The sequence below is a fragment of the Canis aureus genome, chromosome 27, assembly GCF_053574225.1.
Source record: "Canis aureus isolate CA01 chromosome 27, VMU_Caureus_v.1.0, whole genome shotgun sequence".
In the NCBI taxonomy this organism is placed as follows: Eukaryota; Metazoa; Chordata; class Mammalia; order Carnivora; family Canidae; genus Canis; species Canis aureus.
In genome coordinates this window covers 17,335,827-17,362,386 of record NC_135637.1, presented here as the reverse complement: position 1 = coordinate 17,362,386, position 26,560 = coordinate 17,335,827, and the positions used below count along the sequence as shown (strand labels likewise).

General features: G+C 48.9%; 1 protein-coding gene across 2 annotated transcripts in view; it reads left to right on the top strand.

Moving 5' to 3' along the window:
* NOS1 (nitric oxide synthase 1) overlaps positions 1–26,316 on the top strand; it is a 113,267-nt gene extending 86,951 nt beyond the window's left edge. For both annotated transcript variants that reach the window (XM_077875808.1, XM_077875806.1), the window contains 11 exons: positions 923–1,061; positions 1,506–1,584; positions 8,301–8,494; positions 9,954–10,123; positions 13,230–13,440; positions 14,168–14,255; positions 15,811–15,932; positions 17,039–17,187; positions 18,434–18,628; positions 19,208–19,326; positions 20,755–26,316. In XM_077875808.1, coding sequence (XP_077731934.1) covers positions 923–1,061; positions 1,506–1,584; positions 8,301–8,494; positions 9,954–10,123; positions 13,230–13,440; positions 14,168–14,255; positions 15,811–15,932; positions 17,039–17,187; positions 18,434–18,628; positions 19,208–19,326; positions 20,755–20,770 — 1,482 coding nt within the window. In that variant the 3' untranslated portion in view covers positions 20,771–26,316. The remainder of the gene's footprint in view (positions 1–922; positions 1,062–1,505; positions 1,585–8,300; positions 8,495–9,953; positions 10,124–13,229; positions 13,441–14,167; positions 14,256–15,810; positions 15,933–17,038; positions 17,188–18,433; positions 18,629–19,207; positions 19,327–20,754) is intronic.
* Positions 26,317–26,560: the final 244 nt, after the last annotated feature.

Genomic DNA, 26,560 nt, shown 5'->3' with positions numbered 1-26,560 from the left:
TTTTTTAAAAGATTTTATTTATTAATGAGAGACAGAGAGAGAGAGGCAGAAACACAGACAGAGGGCAAAGCAGGCTCCATGCAGGGAGCCCAACGCAGGACTCGATCTGGGGTCTCCAGGATCACGCCCTGGGCTGAAGGCGGTGCTAAACCGCTGAGCCACCAGGGCTGCCCAAGATTTTAATTTTTAAAACTTTTTATTTATTTCTTTGAGGGAGAGGGAGAGAGAAAAAGAGCATGAGCAGGAGGGAAGGGTAGGGGGAGAGAAAGAAGCCAACTCCCCAGTGAGCAGGGACCCCGATGTGGGAATTGATCCCAGGATCCTGAAATTACAACCTGACCTGAAGACAGACGCTTAACCAACTGAGCCACCCAGGTTCCCCTAAGGTATTTATTTTCTTGTTTAATATTAGACCTCTACAAATACTGGTTTTAGGAATAAATGACATAAAAGTTACATATTAAATAGAGGTTAAATCCTAAAGTCGTTAATTAGTAAATATGATATGTCCAGCACATCAAAGGCATTCAAAAAGCATAGGATGGATTAGTGGATAGACTGATGGATGAGAGGCAGGTAGGTAATGGGATGGATAGATGGGTGGATGAGTAGGCGAGTGGATATAAGTATGGAAGGAAAGAAAGAAGGAAGGATGGGTAGATGGGGAGAAGAAAGGATGGATGAACAGATGGAAGGAGGGATGAAGGAAGAAGGGAAGGAAAGAAAGAGGAAGAAAGGAAGAAGAGTTGGAGGGAAGGAAGAAGGCTAGGAGGGCAGGTAGGTGGAGGGTTGGAGGGATGAATGGACAGATGGGTGGATGAATGGATGGATGGAGGAATACATGCCATGACTTGAAGCTGTTGGTGGAAAGTCCCTCTTGACTGAAAGAGGTCACCCACTGAAAGCCCTGCGTGTGCCACAGGCAGCCTGTGATGTGTTCTGCGTGGGAGATGATGTCAACATTGAAAAGGCCAACAACTCCCTCATCAGCAATGACCGCAGCTGGAAGAGAAACAAGTTCCGCCTCACCTATGTGGCCGAAGCTCCAGAACTTACACAGGGTACCTCTCACCACCTTCCTGGGGAGGCATGCAGGATAGTGAAGGGGGTGGAGCTGGGAGGGGAAGGAAAGACAGGAGCCCTCACCTCCCTGACAGGTACTGAGAGAAGGTGGGTTTCATTGCTTATGTCTCCCTTGACCACAGTCTTCTGAAAATAAATATGCTTCCAGGGCCCTATGCCCCGTCCACCTGTGCCCAGATGTTTCTCCCTCCAGCAGGGTGGCATGTTACCCTGAAACTCTTCTTCTCAACTCAGCTTAATCAGCTTTGCTGCTGCTTCTGCATTATCCACAGCACCCCCCACCCCAATGTCTTTTCTTTCCTCTCCTCACTTCACTCCGGAGGACAGTGGAAGTGTGAAGACAGGGTCAGTAGAAGCTGGAAGGTTTGCACTGACCATGGTTTAACCCCATCTCAGGGAGCCTGTTGTGTTTCTCCCCGCAGGTCTATCCAACGTCCACAAAAAGCGGGTCTCAGCCGCTCGACTCCTCAGCCGTCAAAACCTTCAGAGTCCTAAATCCAGGTAGGAACACCTTGGTTGGCTCGGGGTTACTCCTCTGTTCTCCAGATGCCACCCACAATCAGGGAGGAGCCCTGGTTGACTCGCAGGACTGGCATCCCATTACCACTCCAAATGCCATTGAGCTCGCCTTGCTGCTTTGTAGCATGGAGGTTTTCCTGCTTCCTCTTTGCTGCTCTCTGACCTAGAGGGACCAAGAGAGGAGATGCTGATAATCATCATGGAAAGCAGAAAGGGAAGGGGTTTATAAGGAATTTTGAATATAGACCACCCCCTTGTCAAGTTGCTAATGTTCATCATACCAGAGCATGCTAGTCAGAGAACATTTCCTCCCTGTGGGTGATTCTACAGAATCTTGAAAACTAGCCACCCAGGCTCTGCTTAAATTCCTTTGGGATGATGGGAGGTTCATTACCTCACAGAACAACCCACTCTGTGTTTCAAAGTCCTAATTGTTATCTTATATTGCTACAACCAAAGGGCATCTTCCTAGCACCTCATATTGATCTCTGGTGACACTCAAAACAAACCCAGTTCTTCCAAATGAGAGACCTGCTGATAGCCAAGGATACTGACCAATGTCTCCTGGGTTTTGATCCCTTCAAATTGCTCTTCCTAAGACCCGGTTTCCCAAGCTCTTCACTTTAGTACAAGGACACACTCTGTCCTGCTGGAATTGTCATTCTCAGACCAGGTCACAGCACCGTGGAGGACCGGTCATAGCTGCCACATGCACTGAGGCTATTTTAGCCTCCCCCCAACCTAAGCAAGACACACTGATGCCACCAATATGGCAGGCATTGTCCTGGCAGCCATGCCACGCTCCCATTAAGCTTACACTCTTGCTGCTATTTTCAAGATGATTGAGCCAGGTCTGTCTATCCCTCAACTTGTGTAAATAGTATTTTTGGCTTTAATGAAGTCCTTTGCATTGGTCCCTATGGAATGGCATCTTTTTTTTTTTTTTTTTCACTTTTCAGCTACAGCCCACGACGATCTTTTGAAATTTCCATTTAGTACACAGAGTGGGCTCATGAACTGGACAGCTCTGGGTTCTGACCCCAGCTCTGCTGCATACCAGCTGTGTGACCATGGGCAAGTCACTCAGGTCCTCTGAGCCCTTGTCTCCTTATGTAAAATGAGAATAGTGGCTACACGGATTGCTGATGTTTATCTAGTGCTTTCTGTATGTCAAGTACTGTTTCAAATCCCCTCTGTGCAGGATCTCCCAGAACTCTTGACCAGCCCAGGAAGTAGATACCACTATCATCAACATTTTATTTATTTTTTTAAAGATTTATTTATGTATTTTAGGGGGGAGAGGCAGAGAGGGAGAGGGAAAGAGTCTCCATCAGACTCCCTACTGAGTGTGGAGCCCAGTGTAGGGCTTGATCCCACAACCCCTGAAATCATGACCTGAGCCAAAATCAAGAGTTGGATGCTTAACTGACTAAGCTATCCAGGTGCCCCATCATTGATGTTTTAAATATAAAAAATGACAATTAGAGAACGCAAGTGACTTTTTCAAGGTCACATAGACTCGGTTCTCCGACTCCAAAGTCAGTATGCTGAATGGCTACACAGGTGGCGTCAAAAGCATTGCGAGGCTGCTGTATTAAAGACGAGGTGCAAAAAAATAAATAAATAAAAAATAAAAAAAATAAAAAAAAAAGACGAGGTGCACAAAACTTTCTCGTTACTCTTCCTTATCCGTCCCAGCTTCAAACACCTGCAAATTTAGTATGCATGCTTTCTACGTGGACTTCAAACCTCTGATAGAATTATCAACAGGACGAAGCCCCCAGGCTCTCATGTACTCTCTTAGATCCCCAAACATTAAAGAAATGGATTAGGAAATTAATCCCTTTGAATAATTAGTTAAATGCAACATTCGGAGCATAGGGATCTCTGATAAAGAGAGGGACTCTGTGTCTGAAATATGCACCCCTACTTCCCATTTCTGCCCCATAGAAAGGGATGACTTCAGTAGCATGGAAGAAAAGAGATTAAGAATCCATTGGAAATTTCCTTTAGCAACAAACTGTGAAAGACCAAATCAGAGAAATTACTCCCTAAACCATAGTACATAAAAAGCAAGGTCCTCTGCAAATGTTCTGATGCTAAGTTGGACCAAATCCCAGAATAACCCCCACTCACCTCTGGAAATGGCAGCTGACTCTATATTGAGTGATTTACAAGAGAATATTTCAGCAAGGTTAGGAACTAGAACCTAGTATTAAAATCAGTCATGAATTAGCACAAAAAAGGATCAAATTGTATGCAGATCTCTTTCTCTCTCTTTAGAAGCACACTCTGTTTAGCACAACCTATTTTCAGGCTTACTACTGTCTCCAGCTTTATAAGTTGTTGGTTTGTTTTAAGGGATAATCAAGTAAAAAAAAAACAAAAACAAAAAAACCATGATACTCTCTCATTTTCCCCTGCCCAAGTCAGCCAAAAGTCAGGCTGTTTGGGCCAAGAGGCCATAAGTGAGATATCACAAAATACTCCCCACTTCCCAGACCCTTAATTGCAAGCAAAGTGCTTAAGAGGAAGTAAACAGCCTTCTGAGGGTGATCCTTGTACATCAAAGAGAAAAGTGACCACAGTTGCTGCCTGGCCAGGAAGTACATTTTCTAGGTACACCAATTCACAAACAATACAGACCAGAGTATAATGGAGTGGTAATGGGTAGTGGGTGTGGTGATCATAAGTCCTAGATGTCAGAAGGGGGAGGGGAAGCACAGGGCAAGCTTTGGAAAGGGAATGAGAACAGGGGAGGAACATGTAGACAGAGGCTGGCAGGAGCAAAGATGCAGAGGGGGACCCAAGTGCTGGGGCATCGTGGAGGTGGTGGGATATCACAATGGAAGGTTCTTGGTGGGGGGGCGGGAGGGGGGGCTCTTGATTCTCATTGCTCCTTGGATGAAGTTCCTTTTCTCCAGCCTTCCCCATTTCGACAGAGAACAGCAACATTTGGCTTAAGCCAAAAACTCAAGAGTCCTCTTTGCCTCCTCTCCCTCCCTTACACTGCACATCCAGCCCTCAGCTGGTCCTATGGGACTTGACTTTCAACTTCATCACAGACCTATAGCTACCATCTTGAGCAAAGCCATGTGCATCAACGGTATGAGTGGCTACAGTAGATGCTAACTTGTCTCCTTGTTTCCTGGCTTCTCTCTCAAAGATTCATTTCCAAACAGCAGCCAGAAATCTTTGAAAAACAGAAATTGAATCCTATCACTGCACAGCATCACACCCTTCAGTGGCTTCCCACTGGATTAAGGAGACCTCCAAATTTCTTGCTGTTACAGGTCATGATGAAGCCCTCATGATCTGGCCTCTTCCCAGCTCTCTGATCTCCTTCTCCTACCCCCACATCTATGTTGACCACTCTCCAAACACTCCAGCCTTCTTTCCCTTCTCCAAAAATGCCACACATTTTCCTACCCCAGGGCTTTTGCACATGCAAACACTCTTCCCAAACAGATCTTTGCATGTCCCCTTTCTCTCATTGTTCATGTCTCTGCTCAAGTATCACATCACCACAGAGGTCTCCTGGACCATCCTATCTGATGGTCACTCAGCCCACTGGCCCTAGCCCATCACCACCCACCCATCCACATCACCAACTCCTCTGGGACCTTTTAAGTTGCTTCTCAATGAGAATAGGACATTCAGTGAGAATGAGACCCCAGACCCACAGTGTCTCACCAGTGCCTAGAATAGTGCCCAACACTCAGTACAAATTTGCTGAATGAATGAAACTTACAATGTTTATTCTTTTCATTAAAGAATGAACATTAGCCTTTTTTTTATTATTTGATGCCAGACATTAGCAGACTGTTGTTTCATCTGTGAACCTGTCATTGAACCACTGCCAAGCATACATGCCTGTGTGTGTGTATGTGTCTGTGTGTGTGTGTTATGCTTCTGGAGTCTGGAGGAGGGGATGGAGAGGCCCCCAGATGACTGCCCTGGTCTCTAGGTTAGTGCTACCAAGAGAAGGTAGAGGGGAATTTGGTTTCCCCCACAAAGCTTCAAAGACCAGCCCATTAGGGTGTCCTGAGGCCACGAAGCCATTCAGCGCTGGGGTTCTCAGCAAACCATGTCTGATCAGAGGCTTGCAGAGTCCCCTTGGTTTAATTCCCAGCACGAGCAGAGCCTGGGCCACCTAGCTAACCTGCCAGCTGCCTCGTATTCCTGCCCCTTGTCTTCCTGACCACCTTGTGTCACATTCAAGAGGACTTGGGGGAAGTGCCTGTGAGCGTGAGCCAACTCAGCAAGTTCAGGTCCTCCGCATTTCTATTTTGTACCGGCCAGAAGAACGTAGGCAAATATACTTCTGAAAGAAATCGTGATGATCTGGGAGAAAGTGGGAATTGATTTGGGGGCCTTTGAAAGGCTTCCTGTGGTTGGTGCAGGAGGCTCCGAAATTAGCGGCCCCACAGCTCCCCCTGCTGGCTAGTTCCCATCCTGGAGCTGGCAGGAGGCGATGGTTGTCTTTGCTCTCCAGGAACCAGGAAACCAATGAGCTCAGAGCAGAATCAGTCATGCAAATCCGTAGAACTGACAAGATTAGTGGCCCAAGAGACAGCAAAATCTGTCCAGGAAAGGAGAATGGGGCCCCAGATCCTGACAACACCCTTCACAATCTCTGCCACCAATTTCCCGCCACTGTGCTAAGGACAGGGGTGCCTTGCTTCAAGAAAATACTTGCAAAAAATTAAATGTGCCAGCACAACTATTTTTAATAACGGTGGCTATTTGTAGCACAAAAGGGTTCTTGGGTGTGCCAGAGACTCCTTTATATAGCGAGTCCCATTGATCTATTCAAGTGTTGATTTACATACCATGGAGAATGTAGAAACTTTGTGTTGAATATGAAGTGTCTCTACTGAGAACCAATTGGCAATGAAGAAAAGCAGATCTGAAATGCAGATGGGGGGGGCACTTGGGTGGCTCAGTCAGCTAAGCATCTGCCTTTGGCTCAGGTCATGATATCAGGGTCCTAGGATCAAGCCCTACATCAGGCTCCCTGGTCAGCAAGGAGTCTGCTTCTCCCTCTCTCTGCCCCTCCTCCTGCTTGTATGAGCATGTGCGCATGTTCCCTCTCTCTCTCTCTCTCTCTCTCTCTCTCAAATAAATAAAATCTTTAAAAAAGAAAAGAAATGCATGGTACACCTGGGTGCCTCAGCGGTTGAGCATCTGCCCTCAGCTTAGGGCATAATCCCTGGGTCCTAGGATCATGTCCCACATGGGGCTCCTTGCATGGAGCCTGCTTCTCCCTCTGCCTGTGTCTCTGCCTCTCTGTCTGTATCTCTTATGAATAAATAAATCTTTTTTTAAAAATGAAGATGGAACCCAAAGAGGACAAAGAATCTGATTTACCAAAGTATAATCAGTCCCCAAGTTCTCAGGTATTGTGTAAAATGCAGTAGATCCATTCCATTTAAAGGACTAGAATGATCAGAGTCCAAGAATTCATTCTTGAAGGCTTCACTTAGCAAAGGCCTCTTGCCCTGAAAATACAATAACCAGTGGGAAAGAGGAGGACTTGGCAGGACATAAATAAGTTCCTGTGTGTTTTCTCCTTAGATCTTTCAAATTTATATTGGTATTTGTGCACAACCAATACCAAATGTGTTTCTCTTTACACAGTAATATGAGGACCCTTCCCCCACCCTACACACACACACTAGAGTGGGGTGGAGCTTGGGATTCCCAGGAGACATGGCATCACACAGACTGGGGACTCCACTACCTTGGCTCCAATTGGATAGTGATTCCTGGGAGAACCCCAGTTGGTACTGAGAACAGAGTTTGTTCTGGCAAGCAGTTAACCCTAGGAGTCTGATGTTCCTTCATCCAATAAATATTTCTTGAGTACCTGCTGTGTAGCATGCACTGTCCTACTTGCCAGAAATAGAGCAGTGGACAAAAGAGACAGATCCCTTGCCCTCTGGAGCATACATTGTCCTGGAAGCTTGGGTGGGGCTGGTAGGCGGGGAAGGGCAGACCATAAACCACATGATGATGTAAACTGTTCAAGAGGGCAGACGCCCATAAGTGCTATGGAGAAAGGCAGGTTCAGGAAAATAGAAAAGCAAGGAATCTGGGATGTCTGGGTGGCTCAGTGATTGAGTGTCTGCCTCTGGCCCAGGTCATGATCCCGGGGTACTGGGATTGAGTCCCACATCGGGCTCCCAGCAGGGAGCCTGCTTCTCCCATTGCCTACATCTCTGCCTATGTCTCTGCCTCTCTCTCTGTGGGTCTCTCATGAATAAATAAATAAAATCTTAAAAAAAAAAAAAAAGAAAGAAAAAAAGAAAAAAGGAATCTGAGGACTGAACCCTGAGTACTTTAATGCCCAGAGTCTGGGGAGATGGGAAGGGACCACCAAGAAATAGAAGATCAGGAGAGCCTGGGGTGCTAGAACCTGGGAGAAGAGAGTGGAGAAAGAGGAAGTGAGCATCTGTGTCCAGTGCTGCTTCCTTGACCAGGATGAGCACTTGGAACTTGCCATTGGATTTGCACTGAAGAGTTCATGGGTGATCATGCTAAAGGCCATGGTGTGGAACGATGGGGGCAGAGGTCTCATTGGCCAGGGTCCCACAGAGAATGAAAAGAGAGAAACGCAGCCACAAGGAGACACAGAAGAGCAAAGAGAGGAGGCAGTAGCTGGTGACTCTTAGCCAACTATCCCCCCTTCCCTCCAGCCGATCAACCATCTTCGTGCGTCTCCACACCAATGGGAATCAGGAGCTGCAGTACCAGCCTGGGGACCACCTGGGCGTCTTCCCTGGCAACCGCGAGGACCTTGTGAATGCCCTGATGGAGCGGCTAGAGGATGCACCCCCCGTCAACCAGCTGGTGAAGGTGGAGCTACTGGAGGAGCGCAACACGGCTCTGGGTAACTAACTACGGGCGGGTGGGTGGGCCAGGCACCCCACCTGGCCCCTCCCAAGAGCCCTCCCCTTCTCCAGGGAGTTCTGGAGGCAGTGGGTGTCTGCGGAAGAGGAGACCCATCCTTCTTCCCAATATCCAGTCCAGGCGAGAGAGTGGGTCTCTGTCACCTCCAACTTAGGAGACTGAAGACTCCTCCTTTCTCATGGCTTGACAACCTTGGCCCAACTGGCTGAGCCAGTGACCATGATGCCAGGACACCAAGAGCTCATCCTTGGGGGGAAGGGGACTCTGCCTTCCTTCATTGCCCCCACCTCACTGCCCACCGAATAAATAGCTGAAGCATATCTCTCCCTCCTCTTAAAATCAAGGGACACTATATGCAGCTCCGTGGCCCACTCAAGGTTGAACCCTGTTTCTGACCTCATTAGATCAGGCCCCAGTCTGTTTCAGTGACCATCCTTGACCTTTCTGTTCAAAAACTTTCAAACGCAAGTGGGTCTCAGCGCTTCGTTTCAGTCGGCACAGGTGAGCTCAGGGCTCAGGTACAAGAAACCACAGTGACCTTACCTGACCAGCCCATGATATGGTAACATGTCCCCTTTACAAAGGAGCTAGAGTACGGTCAGAGCAGAATGTGAAAATAGCACGTGGTCAAAGCCCTATTGAAAAGTCGTTTGGAACATACCACTTTGAATTAATAAATCTGACCCAGCCAGTTCTTCCTTCGTGTTGGAGCAGCACTTTTTCTCTTGAGTCGAGCCCCTGATAAAGTAGACACTGTATATCCGATGAAAATTACATCGAAGCAGTACAGTGTAGTAGTTAGAACGAGGTCTGGGGCAGGAATGCCTGACTTCACACTGTGAGCTGTGTGACCTTGGGCAATTTCCTTGACCTCTCTGTGCTTCCATTTCTCTCAGTTGCAAAATGGGGATAGTAATAGCACCACCACCTGAGATTGTTTGTGAGGACTAAGTGAGTTAATAATATAAAGTGCTGAGAATAGCACTTGGCATATAGAAAGTGGTAGCGAAGTGTTAGGCATGTTTGTAATTTTAAATGCCGGAATCCCACTTAGAGGTTGGAGAGGCCAACACCATTAGAGGGCAGACAGCCAAAATAGACTCATAGCTTATGCTCAGTGGGGGGGCTCACTGCATCGAATGCCAGAGGACTGACTGTCTCATGCTATTTTAATATTGCCTTATATTTTAATTTTTGAACTAATTTGTTCAGTTGATTTTGGATATGCTCCTTGCACTCGTGAGGTGATCACACGGTCCCCAGAACTCTGAGTCTGGAGGTGAAACATGGAAGGTGACAAGCCAAGGGATTGCTTGGCTCACCTGGCCCCATCCTTTGCCCTAGGCCACCCAATCTGGCCTTCCTGACTTGGACCCAAGCCCTGGGAGCTCATACTCTCCTTCCTCGACCCACCCCTCACCTCCATTGTACCTCCATAGGAGTTATCAGTAACTGGACGGATGAGCTCCGCCTCCCACCCTGCACCATCTTCCAGGCCTTCAAGTACTACCTGGACATCACCACGCCGCCAACGCCACTGCAGCTGCAACAGTTTGCCTCCCTGGCCACCAGCGAGAAAGAGAAGCAGCGTCTACTGGTCCTCAGCAAGGTGGGTGTCTGGCCTCCTACAGCCCCAGGGGCACCTTTCACCTCCCCGTCAGTGGAGAGCTGTACGGCTATTACAACAGTTGTCCAGCAGATGGCAGCGTTGAGCAAGAGTGGCCCATTTTCAGTTTCCAGCTGGTCACCACCCTACTGGCTAGTCCATTTTGGTTCATCCTCACCATCTCCCCTCATTCTAAGGTTTGGCACAACAAGGATAGCCCTGTTGAATCTCAGAGTTCTCTGGCCCAGTAGAAATTACTGTTCTAACTCTTGTTCCTCCTTCTTTTGGAACTCTTGAGCTTCCGTTAGCTCCAACTGAACCCATGCTTGGAGGGCAAAGAAATAAAGAATCCCACAGTGCCCTGTTTTAGAGGGAGGTCTTTCCCAATGCAGAAGAGCTCTTGGTGGGACTTGCAAGATATAGGAGGCCCTCTGATGGTAAAATAAATCACACATTTCTACCATCCATGCTTTGAAACCCAGGACTTGCTTGCCCCAAGCCACTACAAAATCTTGCTCAGTAAGAATCCTACCCAGGAGGACCACCCAGAGTTTTCCAAGTGGGGGCTCCTCTCCATTAAGCCACCCGCAAAGGATGGCTTAGCTTTTCTTCTGCTGTCCAGGAGAGGGACGAATGATGGGCAGAGAAGAAGACGCTAATTCAAAGAATGCCTATTACAGCTGGCCCCTGAACAATACAGGTGTTAGGGGTGCTGACCCCCCTGTGCAGCAGTAAATCCATATAACTTTTAACTCCCCCAGAACTTAACCGCTGATTTAGCCTACTGCTGACCGGGAGCCTTACAGATAATATAAACAATTGATTAACACATATTTTGTATGTTTTATTCTTACAATAAAATAAGTTAGAGAAAAGAAAACGTTAAGAAACTCATAAGGAAGAGAAATTTCATTTAGAGTCCTCTATTATATTTGTTGAAAGAAAATCTGCAAATAAGTGGACCTGCGCAGTTCAAATCCATGTTGTTCAAGGGTCAGCTGTATGTAGAAATGAGAAAACAAACATCAAAAGGAACATTTGAAGAGTTTTAAGTGGTTCATTCTGGGGAGTTGAAAAACAGATTGGAGAAGTGGAGCATTAATTTTCATTGTAAGCTTTGCATTACAAACAAAGCTTTGCATTGTTAAGCTTTGCTTAACTTGGTATACAATGTATATGTATAAATATAATTTAAAATTTAATTAATGAAAAAAATTTTAATTAATGGGGGCCTACTATGAAGAGGGATCCGAGACTGCAGTTTGCATGAGATGATTTCGAGTAGAATTTGATAAACTGTATGTGTTAGCCCGTTTCTTCTGAAGTGCGTGAACTACAAGGTGGGATTAAATGAGTGAAGATTTCTATTAAGGGAAACAGCCTGTGTGAGGGAAAAATGGGCAAGAGTCAGATAAGGCTGGGAGGACCATCAGACCTCCAACAAGTCTGACCCCAAGTGAAGGAGAGGGAAGGAAGTATGAATGGAAGCATCTGGAACTGCAGCCACAGCTATAGGAAGCACCAACATGGGTGAGACATGCCTGTTTTCCTGTGAATGCTCCTGAGGCTTTTGGCTAATTGCACACCTACAGCTAGAGGTCAGTGAGGCTGAGACCTGGGAGGCATGTTCTCAAGGATACCATGCCCTCAACAAAGCAAGGATGATCTTTAGGGACATGGGGGAAAGCTGTGTTATACAGTGCACATTTTTTTTCTTTAAATTCAATTTGCCAACATATAGTATAACACCCAGTGGCTTATCACATCCCATGCCTTCCTTAGTGCCCATCACCCAATCACCCCATCCCCCCACCCTCCTCCCCTTCTACAACCCTTTGTTTGTTTCCCAGAGTCAGAAGTCTCTCATGGTTTGTCTTCCTCTCTAATTTTTCCCCACTCAGTTTCCCTTCTTCCCTTAGGGTCCCTCTCACTATTTCTTATATTCCACATATGAGTGAAACCATATGAGAATTTTCTTTCTCTTATTGACCTATTTCATTCAGCACCCTCCAGTTCCATCCACGTTGATGTAAATGGTAGATATTCATCCTTTCTGATGGCTGGGTAATATTCCATTGTATATAGAGACCACATCTTCTTTATCCATTCATCTGTTGAAGAACACTTTTAATATGCTTTTCTCCTCAAAATCTGAGTCTCCTATAAGCAATCAGGGACTGCCCAGAACAGCTTCTGAGATGTAGAAAAAATAACTCCAGAGCCCCAGAGAGTTCCTCCATTCCCTGGTAACAGCTGGGCTTTGCTGTCCACAAGCCCCTGAACTTGGTCCTCCACACCCTAACCTGTTCCTTTGGGGCTGTCATTCACCATCCTGAACTTGACCTATGCTCTCTGCAGATGCATCTCCAGCCCTGCAAACTCACAGATCACAGGGCTGCATGCTATACCACCAAATCATGACTCCCACCATAGTGCTTCTCTCTTGACCTTTACATATGGCAGGACCTATGATGGTTAGGAGCACACATCCTAGGGCCACACTGCCTGGAGCAGGGGTCAGCAACTGTTTTCCATAAAGAGCCTGGTAGTAAATATTTTAGGCTCGTAGTCTATGAGGTCTGTATCACAACCATTAAATTCTACCATTATAAACCCACAGCATAGACAGTACCCGAGTAGTTGTGGCTGGGTTCCAATCAAATCTTACTTGTGGGCACAGAAATTCACATTTCATATCTCATTCTTTGCCGTGAAATAGTATCCTCCTTTGTATCCCTATCCCTCCCTCAACAATTTAAACTGTGTAAAAACAACTCTTAGCTAATGGGCCCTACAAAACAGGTAGTAAGCTACATTTACCTTTTGGGCTAAAAAGTTTGCCAGCCCCCAATCTAGATTCAAAACCCAGAATCACTGCCTCAAAGTCAAAGAGCCTCTGTATTTTCAGTTTCCTCAGCTATAAAATAGGGATAACAGTCATACTTATTTAATAAGGTCATTGTAAGAATTAAAACCCAACATGGAGTCATTACTGTGTAAGTGCTGGGTATCATCGTTACTACTTACCTTCATCCCTGGATGTTCTGATGCCCTCACTGGAAATGTACCAGGGGCGGGGTGCAAGTTCTGTGTCCCTCTTCTTGGACAGGGTTTACAGGAGTACGAGGAATGGAAATGGGGTAAGAACCCCACCATCGTGGAGGTGCTGGAGGAGTTCCCGTCCATCCAGATGCCTTCCACCCTGCTCCTAACCCAGCTGTCGCTGCTGCAGCCCCGCTACTACTCCATCAGCTCCTCCCCAGACATGTATCCAGATGAGGTGCACCTCACCGTGGCAATTGTCTCCTATCGCACCGGAGGTAGGCAGAGGCGCTGGGAGAGCCTTGGACATCTGCATTTGCCCCCAGGGACCTTTGCAGGACTGCCCAATCCCAAATTCCCAGGAGGTGACCCATCGCGAAGACAGGAACTAGGAGAAGAAGCAGGACAGGCAAACTGTCCCCTTTGGCAGAGCCAACCCTGTGCAGAATTAGGAAGGAGGGAGGATATGCCCTTGAAAGCCTCCTCTACTCCCAAAGCCTGAGAGCCCTTTTACTACCTTCATCCCCTCCTCAGCCCTCCACCCCTGCCAAAGCAGCAACTGGAACAAGCCATGCCTACGCATCCCTCGGAAGGCAGAGCTCTCTGCTGCCTGAAGTCCCGCTGGTTGTAGGATAGTCAGATACCCTACCCTTTCTCTCCCATATTTTCCCTCCCTGATAAAGCAATTAAGATGCACAGTGCCTGAGAGAGCTCTGAGACCGGGATCCTGGGAGGCCACCCAGACAGAGCACACTGACCTGGACCTTTTCAGTGAGCAGGGTCTGAATCCTACCCACTGGTACCCACAGGAACCCTGGGCAGTTTCACAGCTGTGAGCTCACCCCAACTATACCATTCCCTCTTCCCCTTCAGTGGAAGGGATCCAGACAAGGACTTCCAAGGCAGAAACTTGCGGCGTGCGGCTGTGAGCCTTCTGCCCTGGATGGGGGGTGGGGGGCAGTGACAGGGAGTCGGCACACCAGACCACCTCGGTTATTCTGCTAGATGGAGAAGGACCAATTCACCACGGCGTGTGCTCCTCCTGGCTCAACCGGATACAGGCTGACGAAGTGGTCCCATGTTTCGTGAGAGGGTGAGTGGCCAATGAAGAGAAATAAGCAGTTGTCCCAAATCTGCATACTGATGTCCTGAGTTGGACTGGGTGGACCAGCCTCCAGGGTTCTGGAGATATGGCTGAGTCAGACAGAAGCAAGATCAACACTCTGTATCCCTCCAAGCTGTTAAGTAAATGGGATCGTGGGATGGGCAACACAGCAGAAGCAAAGCAAGCCCGTTAGTCAAAGTCAGGTCAGTGCAATGAATATTTATCAAGTGCAAGCACTGTGCTAGATGCTGGGGCAACAGTAGCATCTACAATGGGCAAAAATGCCACATCAGCTTTCCCGAAATCTGCAGACTGGTGGAAATACTATCCACTGTCTACCAGCCACTCTGCTTCCACTTTCTTGGAGATGAGAAAGATCCAAACCCTCGTCCCCCATCCATCAGAGCTGTTCCTCCCAAGTTCAGTTGGTTGGATTTTTTTTTAAGATTTTATTTATTTATTTATTTATTTATTTATTTATGACAACATGCACGCACAAGCAGGAGCGGGGGGAGCGGCAGAGGAAGAGGGAGAAGCAGGCTCCCCACTGAGCAGGGAGCCCAACACGGGGTTCAATCCCAGGACCCTGAGATCATGACCTGAGCCAAAGGCAGATGCTTAACCGGCTAAGCCACCCCGGGGCCCCCCATACTCAGTTTTAAAGGACATTCCTATCTGTGATTACCAGCACTGTATCATGCACTTAAAAATTGTTGTTAAGAGGGTAGATTTCATTTAAGTGTTCTTACTGCCATCAAATAAAAATTACAACTCAAAAAACATTCACAATGAAGGGTATACCTGAGCTCATAGGCTCTGGAGATTCCTGCTTTGTCAACCATTGACTTCTGCACCAAACGGTGACCTTGACCAGTGATTTTTCTCAGCTATTGAGAGTGGAATCTTCATAGGATGGTCCATGTATCATGAGCATCAGAATCCCCAGTGGTGCTTCAAAAATATGGCATACTGAGCCCAGACTTGCTTCATGCCCAAGAATCTGCACTCTTAACACCACCCGGTGTACACTGAAGTCTGTTCCCTGATTTAGGAGATCTCATTGGTGGCCGAATCAGTGGTTTCTCAGCAGGAGGTGATTTTCCCCCTCAGAGCACTTGTGGCAAAGCCTGCAGAGATTATTGTTTGTCACGGCTGGAGGGTGCTCCTGGCATCTAGTAGTTAGAGACCAGGGGTGCTGCTCAATATCCTACAATGCACAGGACCCCCCCCCACAACAGAGAAGTATGTCAGTAGTGCTGACATTGGGAAACCCTGAGTTAAATCAATCCCACTGCCCTGTGTGGCTTAGCTCAGCAATGAGGAAAATTGGGAATTGGAGTGGTAGCGGGGCTCTGAGGAGCTCCTGTTTTGAGAAGTCCCCAAACCTGTGAGACCTCCCACTCTGATAAGGGGCACCTGATCCCCAGCTGAAGAACACCACCCCACCTTATCACCAAGACAGCCATCTGGTCTACCCAAGGCCTAACCACCCTTGATCAGATTTGAGCTCAGCAAGCCTTCTGATTCTCTCTTTCCTGTCCAGAGCACCCAGCTTCCACCTGCCCCGAAATCCCCAAGTGCCCTGTATCCTCATTGGCCCAGGCACTGGCATCGCCCCTTTCCGAAGCTTCTGGCAGCAGCGGCAATTTGATATCCAACACAAAGGTGGGTCACAGTTCAGCAGCTAGGTGATTTCCACCCTGCCTGAACCTGGAGAGACTGCCTGTGTCTCAACCTCCTGGAGGAATGATAGAGTTCCCCCTCCACTGCGTCACTGCCTGGGGGAGGTCAGGGAGATCATAATATGACCTGACCCAGAGGTGAGGTTCATGGTTATACTTCAAAGGACCTATCCAAACAAATCTCCTACACAGCTTGTTCTAAGGGCTTGAAATTCCATCCCCAGAAGACACTTCTTTCCTAAGATAGGACCCATCTGAAAATTCAGACAGCTCTAGAAGAGTAAACATTAAGCCTTATCAAATGTATGTACATTTAAGAGATTGTCACAAAGGTTGTTATATTCAAGAGCAGGCTTTGCTGTGAGAGACACAACAGATCAGTTTTGGGAGGGGAGAGAAAGAAACCCACAGTTGTGGCATCCATTAAGCAGGGATTTATTGAGTATCTAGTAAACACCAAATACTATTGTGGGTGCCAAGGGATAGTATTGAATAAGACAGAGAAACAACTTAAAAAAAAAAAACTGCCCCCATGGCCCAATCATTCTGGTGGAAGAGCTAACATTGATAAAGGATTCGCTGTATATATTCGCTGGGCTGTAATGTTTTACTTCTTGAAGTAACCCTAGGAGGTGGATGCTATTATTACTTCTATTTTGTACCTAGGGAAATACACGCATAGAAAGTCAAGTTGCTCATCATCACACAAAGCTGGAATTTGAACCCGGGTAGTATGGCCCCACAGACTGGGCTTTTAGCATTACCCAGTGGTAGGGGCTGCTAACTAGCCAGGACAGGGGAATGGGGAGCAGAAGGAAAGATTGAGATCCAGAGAAAGGGGGTCTGATAAAACCTGAACACCTACTTCTTTCACTGTGTGCAGGTGCGTGCATGTGTGCGTGTGTGTGTGTGTGTGTGTGTGTCTACACGGGTGTGTGTACAAGTACATACACCCACCTGTCCCAGTGTTCAGATGCCTCTATGTGGCACACACTCAGGTTCCCAGCACCCCTCCCCTGGCACCACCAGCCACCTCCCCCAAATCGGACATCAGAGCTGTCAGTGACATGAGATCTCCCTGGTCCCCAGGAATGAGTCCGTGCCCCATGGTCCTGGTGTTCGGGTGCCGGCAGTCCAAGATAGACCACATCTACAGGGAGGAGACTCTACAGGCCAAGAACAAGGGGGTCTTCAGAGAACTGTACACGGCCTACTCCCGGGAGCCAGACAAACCAAAGGTAACCCTTGGCCCATTCACAGCTCCTGCACCCCAGCCCAACACACACACACACACACACACACACACACACACACGTACACACATGCACCTCCCACCTCCAGACACCCCCACACGTATTCTGAATTCTCCTCTGGGACATTGCTCAAGCATAAAAATATTGATTTAAAATATCTAACAGCCCATGTTATATGATGCCACTTAGGTGAAATATCCAGAACAGCCAAATCTATAGGGACAGGAAGCGGATCTGTGGTTACCAGGGGCTTTGGGGACAGGAGAACAGGAAGTGACTGCTCGTGGGTACAGAGTTTCCTTTTGGGGTAATGAATGAGTTCTAGAAAGAGATAGGGTGATGGTTCCACAAGATAGTGGTGCACAAAGTGTTCACCTGAAAATGGTTACATGTTAAATGATACGCTACGCGTATTTTACCAAAAAATAAAATATGAATTAAAAAAAAAAACACTCAGCAGTCCACAAGAGGTACTCCGAGTCAGAATGGACACAGGCCATGGGACTGGAGCGTGCTCCTACTGGATGTTGCGGGGAGACCCAAGGGGTCCCAGGAAAGGGGCCTGGACAACTGGGGTGGGGCAGGAACTCAGCGGGTCTGGGCAATGGCTGTTTGATGACTGGTGTGCAAGTACACCAGTGTTTTAAGAAGCAAGACACCCGTGCTGGGACATCCCAGCTGCATGTCAACCTCACTCTGGGGCAGTTTCCTGGACAACTGAAAGGCATCCTCAACCTGGAGGCTTGGACTTCCCTGTGCCCGCCCCACGCTCTCTTAGCTCCCGTTTCACTTGCTGTGGCAGCTGGTTTTGTGCGGGTGTCAACAGGCAGCCCGTCCCCTCCCCCGTCTCTTGCTGCTTGCCCTGGGGATGCTCTGGCACCCCAGCATAGGATGCCTGCAGTAACGAACCCCACACCTGGCGGAGTACAGGTGTTCACACCCCGTGGGTGACCGCTGCCCACTGGCCAGGGGAGCAGGTCGATCGTGTCCCACTCTCTGCTTCTCCAGGTTCTGGCTCTGGGATGTGTTCCGCATGGCCCCCTGGAGGGTCCTCAGCACAGCTGAGCTCCAGCTCGGGGAGCAGCTCCTTCACACACCCTGGGATCGCCTTTCCCTCTCTTGCTCACTGTCCTCCCAGTCCCCCAGGGTCGCCTGTGTCGGGCTCTGCTCTCCTGGGGGAGTGTCTCCCCAGGACCCACCTCCTTCTCATGCATCTTCCTGCTCCCTGCAGAAGTATGTGCAGGACATCCTGCAGGAGCAGCTAGCAGAACCTGTGTACCGAGCCCTGAAGGAGCAAGGGGGCCACATCTATGTCTGCGGGGACGTCACCATGGCCGCCGATGTCCTCAAAGCCATCCAGCGCATCATGACCCAGCAGGGGAAACTCTCTGTAGAGGACGCGGGCGTGTTCATCAGCAGGCTGAGGGTGAGTGACAGGCTCAGCAGCCCATTCCTGTCGCCTCTTCCTCACCCCACCTGTCTGTGGTTAGAGGAACCATGATGACATCCCTGCCTGCTCCCAATTTCCCATTTATGGCTCAGGGTAGAGGATGCCTGTGGTCCCAAACCATAGTTAAGGGAGGAGGATGATTGGGTGCTGGGTAGGCAGGCACACGTATTAAATATGGGTGGGGCCTGTGGTGTGTGAAAATAACAAGCAGGTGGAAACCATCCTACCAACTTTTCCTGCCCCCAGAACCAAGCTGCAGCACTGTCCTGTGCAGTTGTACAGGCTGCACACTGCACAAAAAGTCTGTCCAAGGTTTGCCAGCTCAGATGTGAACTGAAATGTTCTTTGCCACTGGGGTGGAGAGACCCCATGCCCTAGAGAACACAGGGTTTTGTGAAGCACAGTCTAGGACGCCAGAGGTCCTCCAGGAGCCACTGGGTTACATATTGTTTGCTTAGAACTCATCTTCTTTAAGGACATTCCACTCCAGGGTGTCAGTATATCTGCCCCTCTCCTGCCTTTGGCTGGCATTTGAGGGCTGTTTCTGTCCTCCAGGATGACAACCGGTACCATGAGGATATTTTCGGAGTCACCCTCCGAACGTATGAAGTGACCAACCGCCTTAGATCTGAATCCATTGCCTTCATTGAAGAGAGCAAAAAAGACACCGATGAGTAAGCTGGCTCCATCCCCAAGGGGAGGGGTGGGTAGAGCCCTCTTTTCCCAGCCCTGATAGGGGTGTTGTGGAGGGCGGGGGGGGGGGGGGGGGGGGGGGGGGGGGGGGGGTTTGGTTTCATCTGCCCTGGCTTTCCCACAGTGGGGAGCAAACTACAAATGCAAATTCCCAGGCTACCCCAGACCTGCTGACTCTGAAACTCAAGTGAGAACCAAGGTTTATGTTTGGGTTTGTTTTTTTTTTTTTTAAGATTTTATTTATTTATTCATGAGAGACACACAGAGAGGCAGAGACACAGGCAGAGGGAGAAGCAGGCTCCCTGCCAGGAGCCTGATGGAGGACTCGATCCCAGGACCCCAGGATCATGACCTGAACCAAAGGCAGACACTCAACAACTGAGCCACCCAGGTGCCCTAGGTTTATGTTTTAAGGAGTCCTCCAGGGAATTCTGAGGCCCCTCCAAGTATGGGAACCCTGGCTTTGGATGCCTGCATCTGCCTGGGCCACCCCCTAGTGGAATGACAGCTCCAGCCTCCAGAAAGGTATATTCCTGGCCAGGGCTCCCAGCATTTACACCACCTCCCACACACCCCCAAATTGCCCCAAGCATTCTCATCCACGCAAATCCCAGTTGGTATTACTTTTACCGTCTCACTGGTCTTCTAGAAATTGCTGGAAACAGTCTGAGGTACCACAAGACTGGATTGAGTCTCACTTATTAAACCTCACCTTATTGCCCTGACCTCTGAACCACGATTGTAATGCCCCTCACTCCATGCCCGCCCCAGAGTGCCCCCAAACCACCACTGTGTGCCCCTTATGTTAAATTAGGTAGGAATTGGATTGTCTCATTTTCAGTAGCATAGGGAAGACACCCCATTTCTTTTTTTTTTTAAGATTTTATTTATTCATGAGAAACACACAGAGGCAGAGACATAGGCAGAGGGAGAAGCAGGCTCCCCATGGAAAGCCCAATGCGGGACTTGATCTCAGGACTCCAGGATCATACTCTGAGCCAAAGACAGATGTTCAAGCACTGAGCCACCCAGGTGCTCCCGACACCCCATCTCTTAAGCAGTTGCATTTTTACACCATATGATGACACAGCAGTCTTGAAAACATATTTTGGATCCAGTAGGCTGACTTTACTGCCTTTAAGATTCAACTCCTTTGGCTGTCATTGCCTCTCTTCCGGGTCACTTGTGCTGGTGAGCAAGCACTCATTCATTCATTCATTAGCTTGCCCATTCGTTCAAGACGAGCACCAGCTAGGGGTCAGGTGCTGTGCCAGGTGCAAGGCCTGCAGAGGAAGTGGCAGTGAAGCCCCTGTGCCCAGGGTTTAGTGGCTTCTCTGGGGCTCTGTAAGGACACAAAGCAGCTTTGCTTCCATGGCACTAACTCCCTCCCCCTCCCTGTCTTCCTGCAGGGTTTTCAGCTCCTAACTGGATCCTCTTGCCCAGACGACTGGCAGGGGGGCCGTCCCATGTGCCCCGGCGGGACGGCTGCAGGTTTTATAAGTGTGGACACTGCTGAACCTTCCCTATGGGACCCCATGTGGCCCCCAGCTGTCCTTCTCGTCCTGTCGCTGTGGTTTTTCCTCTTCTGGGTCCTCGCCCCTCAGTGATTTCCTTGGCCCCCTTGGGTTTTCTCCTTGAGTTTTCCTGCTGCAATGCAATGCCTTTATAATCCACAGTGGCTCTTACAAAACTAATTCCCCCTCACCCTCTTCCCAACAAGGGCAAATCACCGGTGCATGAAATCACTGGAACATGGCCGTTGCTCGTGTTAGGGCTTGTTTTCTGGGAGGAGGCTGCAGGGACTGGTCAGGAGAGTCTTCTGAGCCAGTCTATCTGCCGCTGAAGCCTCCCTTTATCCTTTTTTATGATGACGTCCTGATCGCGTGCACGCATGTGTGTGTGGGTGTGTGTGCACAGGTGTGCGTGCGTGTGACAGGCCTGGGCCTCCATCTGCCTGTGTAAGTGTGTTCCCTGCAGACTCTCAGTGCCAGGAACCGTGCCCTAGCTCTTCACGCGTCCATAATTAATATCTATGCTCGTCGTGTCCCTGAAACACTTGTCCTGGTTACAAAGGGCAGGGCAAGGCCAGCGTGATGATTAAGGAGGGAGCCTCCATCAAAAGGGGGCTCACAGAATTGCTTGCATTTAGATTCTGGCACCGGTTAGCAGAGCCGTCGCTGGGAAAGTAACCCGTCTGGTGGATTAAGCACACCTCCTCTGCAACCCTAACCCTGCCCCACATGGGATCACCTGATTTGGCCCTCCCCAGACAATCCCACCCAGAAAACCGGAGAAGTAATCTCCAAGAGAATATGTGGGAAATAAGAATTGTCCCATCTTTGCCACCAGGTGACTTAGGACAGGTTACTTTTCCCCAGTTTCCCCTCGTGATGTGATGAAGCTAAAACAGTAGGAAGAGATCAGATTTTTAAAGTGGTAGAGACTGGAAACAATATCAAGGAAGACTATCATTGCTATTTTTTTACTGCCCCAAATGCCCCAAAGACTCACCCTTCTACCTTAGGAAGGAAATAACAGAAGCCAGCTAATGCGGATAGGTTGGAGAAGGAAGCCACCATGAGGCACCAACAGGGCTTCTTTTACAGAACCACAACCCACGGTGGCCTGGTCCTCATGCCCTTGGCCTTCTAAAAGTGATCCCCCAAGTCTCTAGCCTGATCAAATAATTTTGACAAATAAATTGAGCCTTGACTCCCATCCAAAATGGGCATCACAGTCTTCAGCGAGAATCAGTCAGTTGCAGTTTGTCCTCAGCAGGTTGCCTGTCCGAATGAATGAGCTGGGAGGGTCTCTCTCTACCTGGAAGTGCTCAGAATCAGTGACAGGCCTGGAGGAGCCACGAAATTCCTGGAGGGGCCTGCCCTGCCCCCCCTCCACCCCCAGGGTAAAGGGGAAGCCTTCCTGGAGGGGAAGCCTGCCACCCTGTATGTTCTTCTGTTCTGTTGCATTATGTTTTGTCCTACAGAGAGACACATTGCCTTTCTATATGGCACAATGGGTATTTCCTGATGCTCCATTTAGGGGGCTGCCAAAGAGAAAGGGCACTGGCCCTCTCTGGAAGGGCCTTGGGACACAGGGTGCCAAAGAGGTGTCCCCAGGAGGAGACAACCTCCAAGATTCCTAAAGGCAAAGGACAAGCTAGACCTGGCCTTTCTTCTCCACCCTCTGGGGCAGCCCCCCTCCCTCTTGGGATCTTGGGATCCCATTCCCCACCCCCCAACGCTGAGCTGTTTTCCCTGTTACCACGTCTGCACTTCCTGTGTGCCAAGCACCTTCTTCATGCATCCCTGCCCCTAGTAGCAGGCTGGCGCTTGGAAACTCATCTTGTCTATCAGGGAGTCCGACACAGCGATTATAGAACCTGGATGCATCCTTCTTCCCGAGAAGGATTTTTTGTTTTTAAGGTAAACACCTTTCAACCCCCATCACAAGCCACTTCAGGACTCCCCGCTGGAAGATTCTGGTCTGATGTATTTCTCTCATTTGCCAGAATCCCTGTTATGAACAGCTTCCCTGTAAGGAGCCTATCAAAGGGGCAGAGTGTGAAATCTTGAATTAGGGGTTAGCTCTGATCCAGAGTGGGTCAATGCTGCCCTCTGGTGGTGGTTTTTTACGTCAGTTCCCAGTAGCCAAATCTGGCACAAAAATTGGTTTCACAACAAGTGGGCAGAAAAATAGGATTGATTGGGCATTTGGGGGTTACCTAGATTACAGACCTTTTTGTCCATCTTCCCCCAGGACTGGCCTGCAGTGGCTCCAACTCCATTTAACAAAAGTGAGTTTGGCCAGAAGGAAGGAGACATCCCCTAAAATGGGGAAAAGCTGAAATGGCCATGCCCCCCACCCCATCATCACTACGAATCCAATTGCCCCACCTTGTGTTACAAAAGGAGCAGAGGTCATTAAACTCCCTGGGAGGAGGAGGATTTTCCCGCTTGGTTTCTACGGAGGGAGATGGCCAGATATCCTTTCCATTCAGGGAAATGCTTCAGATCCACCAAAGTGGAGCTTTGGAAGCAGCCCTACATCCAAATGCTAACTCTTGCGCTCCCCACTTCCCATTTCTGCAGACAGCCCTGGGCTGGTGACTTAACCTTCCCATGTCTCTATATCCACTTATAGAACAAAGTGGGTTAAATGAGATAATGCCCAAAAAATAGCCAGGTCCTGGCCCACTGAAGCTTTCAAATTTTATTTTTGCATATCATCAATACCTGTATGCAGAAGTCTCAGTGAAGCGTACGGTTTGTAAAGATGATTGAAATCTCATGTGTAGACACACAATTATTAGAATTTCCATAAATGTCTGGGATTTGAGAAATGGGTGGATTCCACCTACAGGTTTAGGGAGATAGGATATCCAGGAAGTAGGAAGAGTGGGAGGAAAGGCGCAGATGGGAGTGTGTTGCAGTAAATCGAGGCTGGCTTCAGGCACAGCTTTGGAAGGCTGAGGATGATGAGCCAGATGCTGGGAAGGTGAGCAAGGACCAGGTGGTAGGGATAGGTGAGCGCATGTCAAGGAATTTGGACTATTTGGTAGGCAGCAGGGGATCCCTAGGAATGTTTTTCAAACAGGAAAAGTAAGGTAATTGGAGTTGTGCTTGGAAAAGAATATTCTGGCTGCAGCACAGAGCCTGGACAGCTGGTCTGCTGATCTGTAGACTATTGCAGTAACCAAAGCTGGAAGGAGGGAAAAGGCAGATGTAGTGATACAGTGACTCCAGGGGCTGATCAGCAAGACCTGGAGACCTGTCGTTGTGGAGAAGGAAACAAATGAAAAAGTCAAGAGTCTTACCTCTAAGGCAGAGAAAGGAGTCTCAGGAGAAAAAGCAGCCTCAGGGAAAGATGAGTTTGCAGTTGTTGACATGATAGCCAGCTTACCCACCAGCCAACAGGGCGCATCCTTCCAAGGTCCAGCCATGCCTAGATGCACAGAAAGAAAACCGACCCCAGGCCAATTAGACATTGGCCTTAGAATATAGGATTCTCTTGCCAAACACATTCTCAGCAGCCACCTGCTTTGGACTTCCAAAAGGAGGTCAGGTTTTGCCCTAAGTCCAAAACAAGTGAGATTTTCTGACCCAGATCACAGGCAAACTGTCTCTCTGCCAGGATGGGCAAGCCAGATGTCTGGGCCCCTCCACCGCTAGAGCACTGACCATTCATGCCTTCAGGAGAACTGTGGGGTTAAGATTTCGTGTTAAGCCCACCATTAACTTGTATATTTACATCTCCACTGCCCTGACCTCCAGCATGTCGCCACCTTACCAGCAAAGCCTTCTGTTTGAATTGGCAGGTTAATCTGAGACTGCCTGCAGGGGACAAGGAGAAAGAAATATTCATCCAGGCATCCTGTATGACTTGTGTGTACTCCTTGATGTCTCCCAGCCCTTGTCAAGTTTCCTGCATCCAAATGTCCTGTTTGGCTTAAGAATTATAGACCAGGGGCTGGGATGATGGAAGATAGATCTGAGAGTCCCTGCCCCCCAGAACTCAACACAGATGGTCCCCACGAACCTGAATCTGACCTTTTGAGGCTGACACCAGCCTGGTCTCTCCTATTTCTGTCATACGTACCTGTCCTCGATCCACCCCAGGTCTCCACCTAGTGGCCAAAGCTGCCTCTCCCCAAACCCTGAGGAGTCTCAAACCTACTTGAGGACCTAAGTAAACTCTCACCCCCGGACCATGGATGGGTCTTGTGTCAATTCTCTATTAATATCTGTCAAAACCACATGCAAGGGAGGAGGTCAGGGGTAAATATACCTTTGTTTGTTTATGAGTTTGTCTTGTCCTGGAAGATCTGAACGGTTCTGAAGAAGCAAAGCATGTCTGTCTGGTCCAGGACAGAGACTGTTCTGAAGGAGGTGGCCCTGGCATGCAGGAGCAAATCTGCCTTAAAATGCTGCTTTCCATAGTCTTCTAGAAAATGAGTCCAGGACATCCAAGTGCCCAGACTTGACTCTGGTCCAGGGTCAGCCAATCTTTGTACTATTGGCATTTGAGGCTGGAGAATTCTTTGTGGTGGAGGCTGCCCTGTGCATTGTATGCAGGATGTTGAATGGCATCCCTGGCGACCACTCACCAGAAGCCAGTAGCAGTCCCCCTACCCCCACCAAATGTGACACCCTCACCAAATGCGACAACCAAATAGGTCTTCAGGCATTGTCAGATGTCCCCAGGGGGCAAAAGAATCTCTCCTGGCTGCCCCAGACCTTTGCATCAGGGAACTTCTGGAGTCAGCAAAACAGCCCTCAGCCCGATGGCTTTGTTTCCATTATCTGAGACTCCAAGGATTGGTGGGGGATGGGGGGGTGGGGGGGGAGGGTGAAAAAGTGGTTTCACAAATTCCCTCCCAAGACAGAAGGATGACGGTTGGTTACATTTTGGCAAGATGCTGTGCCCTTGGCATCGCTTTAATTATGACCCAGAGAGGCCCGATGCCTTGCACCCTGCCTCCACCCTGTTTTCCTTATGTCGTGCTGTGTCTTGTGATCATAGGACCACTTAGGGCTCAGCAGTGGTTTCCTGGAAGGCAGAGAGAGAGAGAGAGAGATTGAGAGAGAGAGAGAGAGAGAGAGAGAGAGAGAACATGCAGGTGGCCACCCCTCCATGCTGTACCAGTAGGTTTCCATTCGGGGTTGAGGAGCCGGGGAGGTGGGCAGACCGGGTGTCGCATGTCACCACACACACGCTGTCAGAAACTCGGACGTCCCCCTACCTCTGAGCTCTCGATGCTGCTAATGTCTGCCTAGTGTCCCGTGCGCTCTGGCACCTTCCTCCGAGGACCGATGCCCGCCCCAACGCTCCTCGCGAGGTTGTCCAAGCTGTGTTCACCGCATGCTCTCCTTCTGCATTGTCCTCATCTTCTAACTTGATGGAATTCAACAAAAGTCTACTTATGCCTGTTTGCATTATGGTTACAATATTAAAAAGTGGAGTTGACTTCACTGGCTGTTGTCTATTGCTTGATTTGCTTAGAATTTCTCCCACCTTTGCCAGCCATTGCCAGCCAGGTGCCCCCAGGAAGCCTACCTTGAGACCTGAGACAAGTGGCAGAGGTTGATCTGGGATTGGTCTTGGGAGGGGAGGGGAGGGGAGGGGAGGGAAGGGAGAGCAGTCCAGCGAAAGCCTGAACCACAATATCGTTGCATCAGACATTTTGGCCAATCCTTGCAGGGAGTTCTGAAGGTG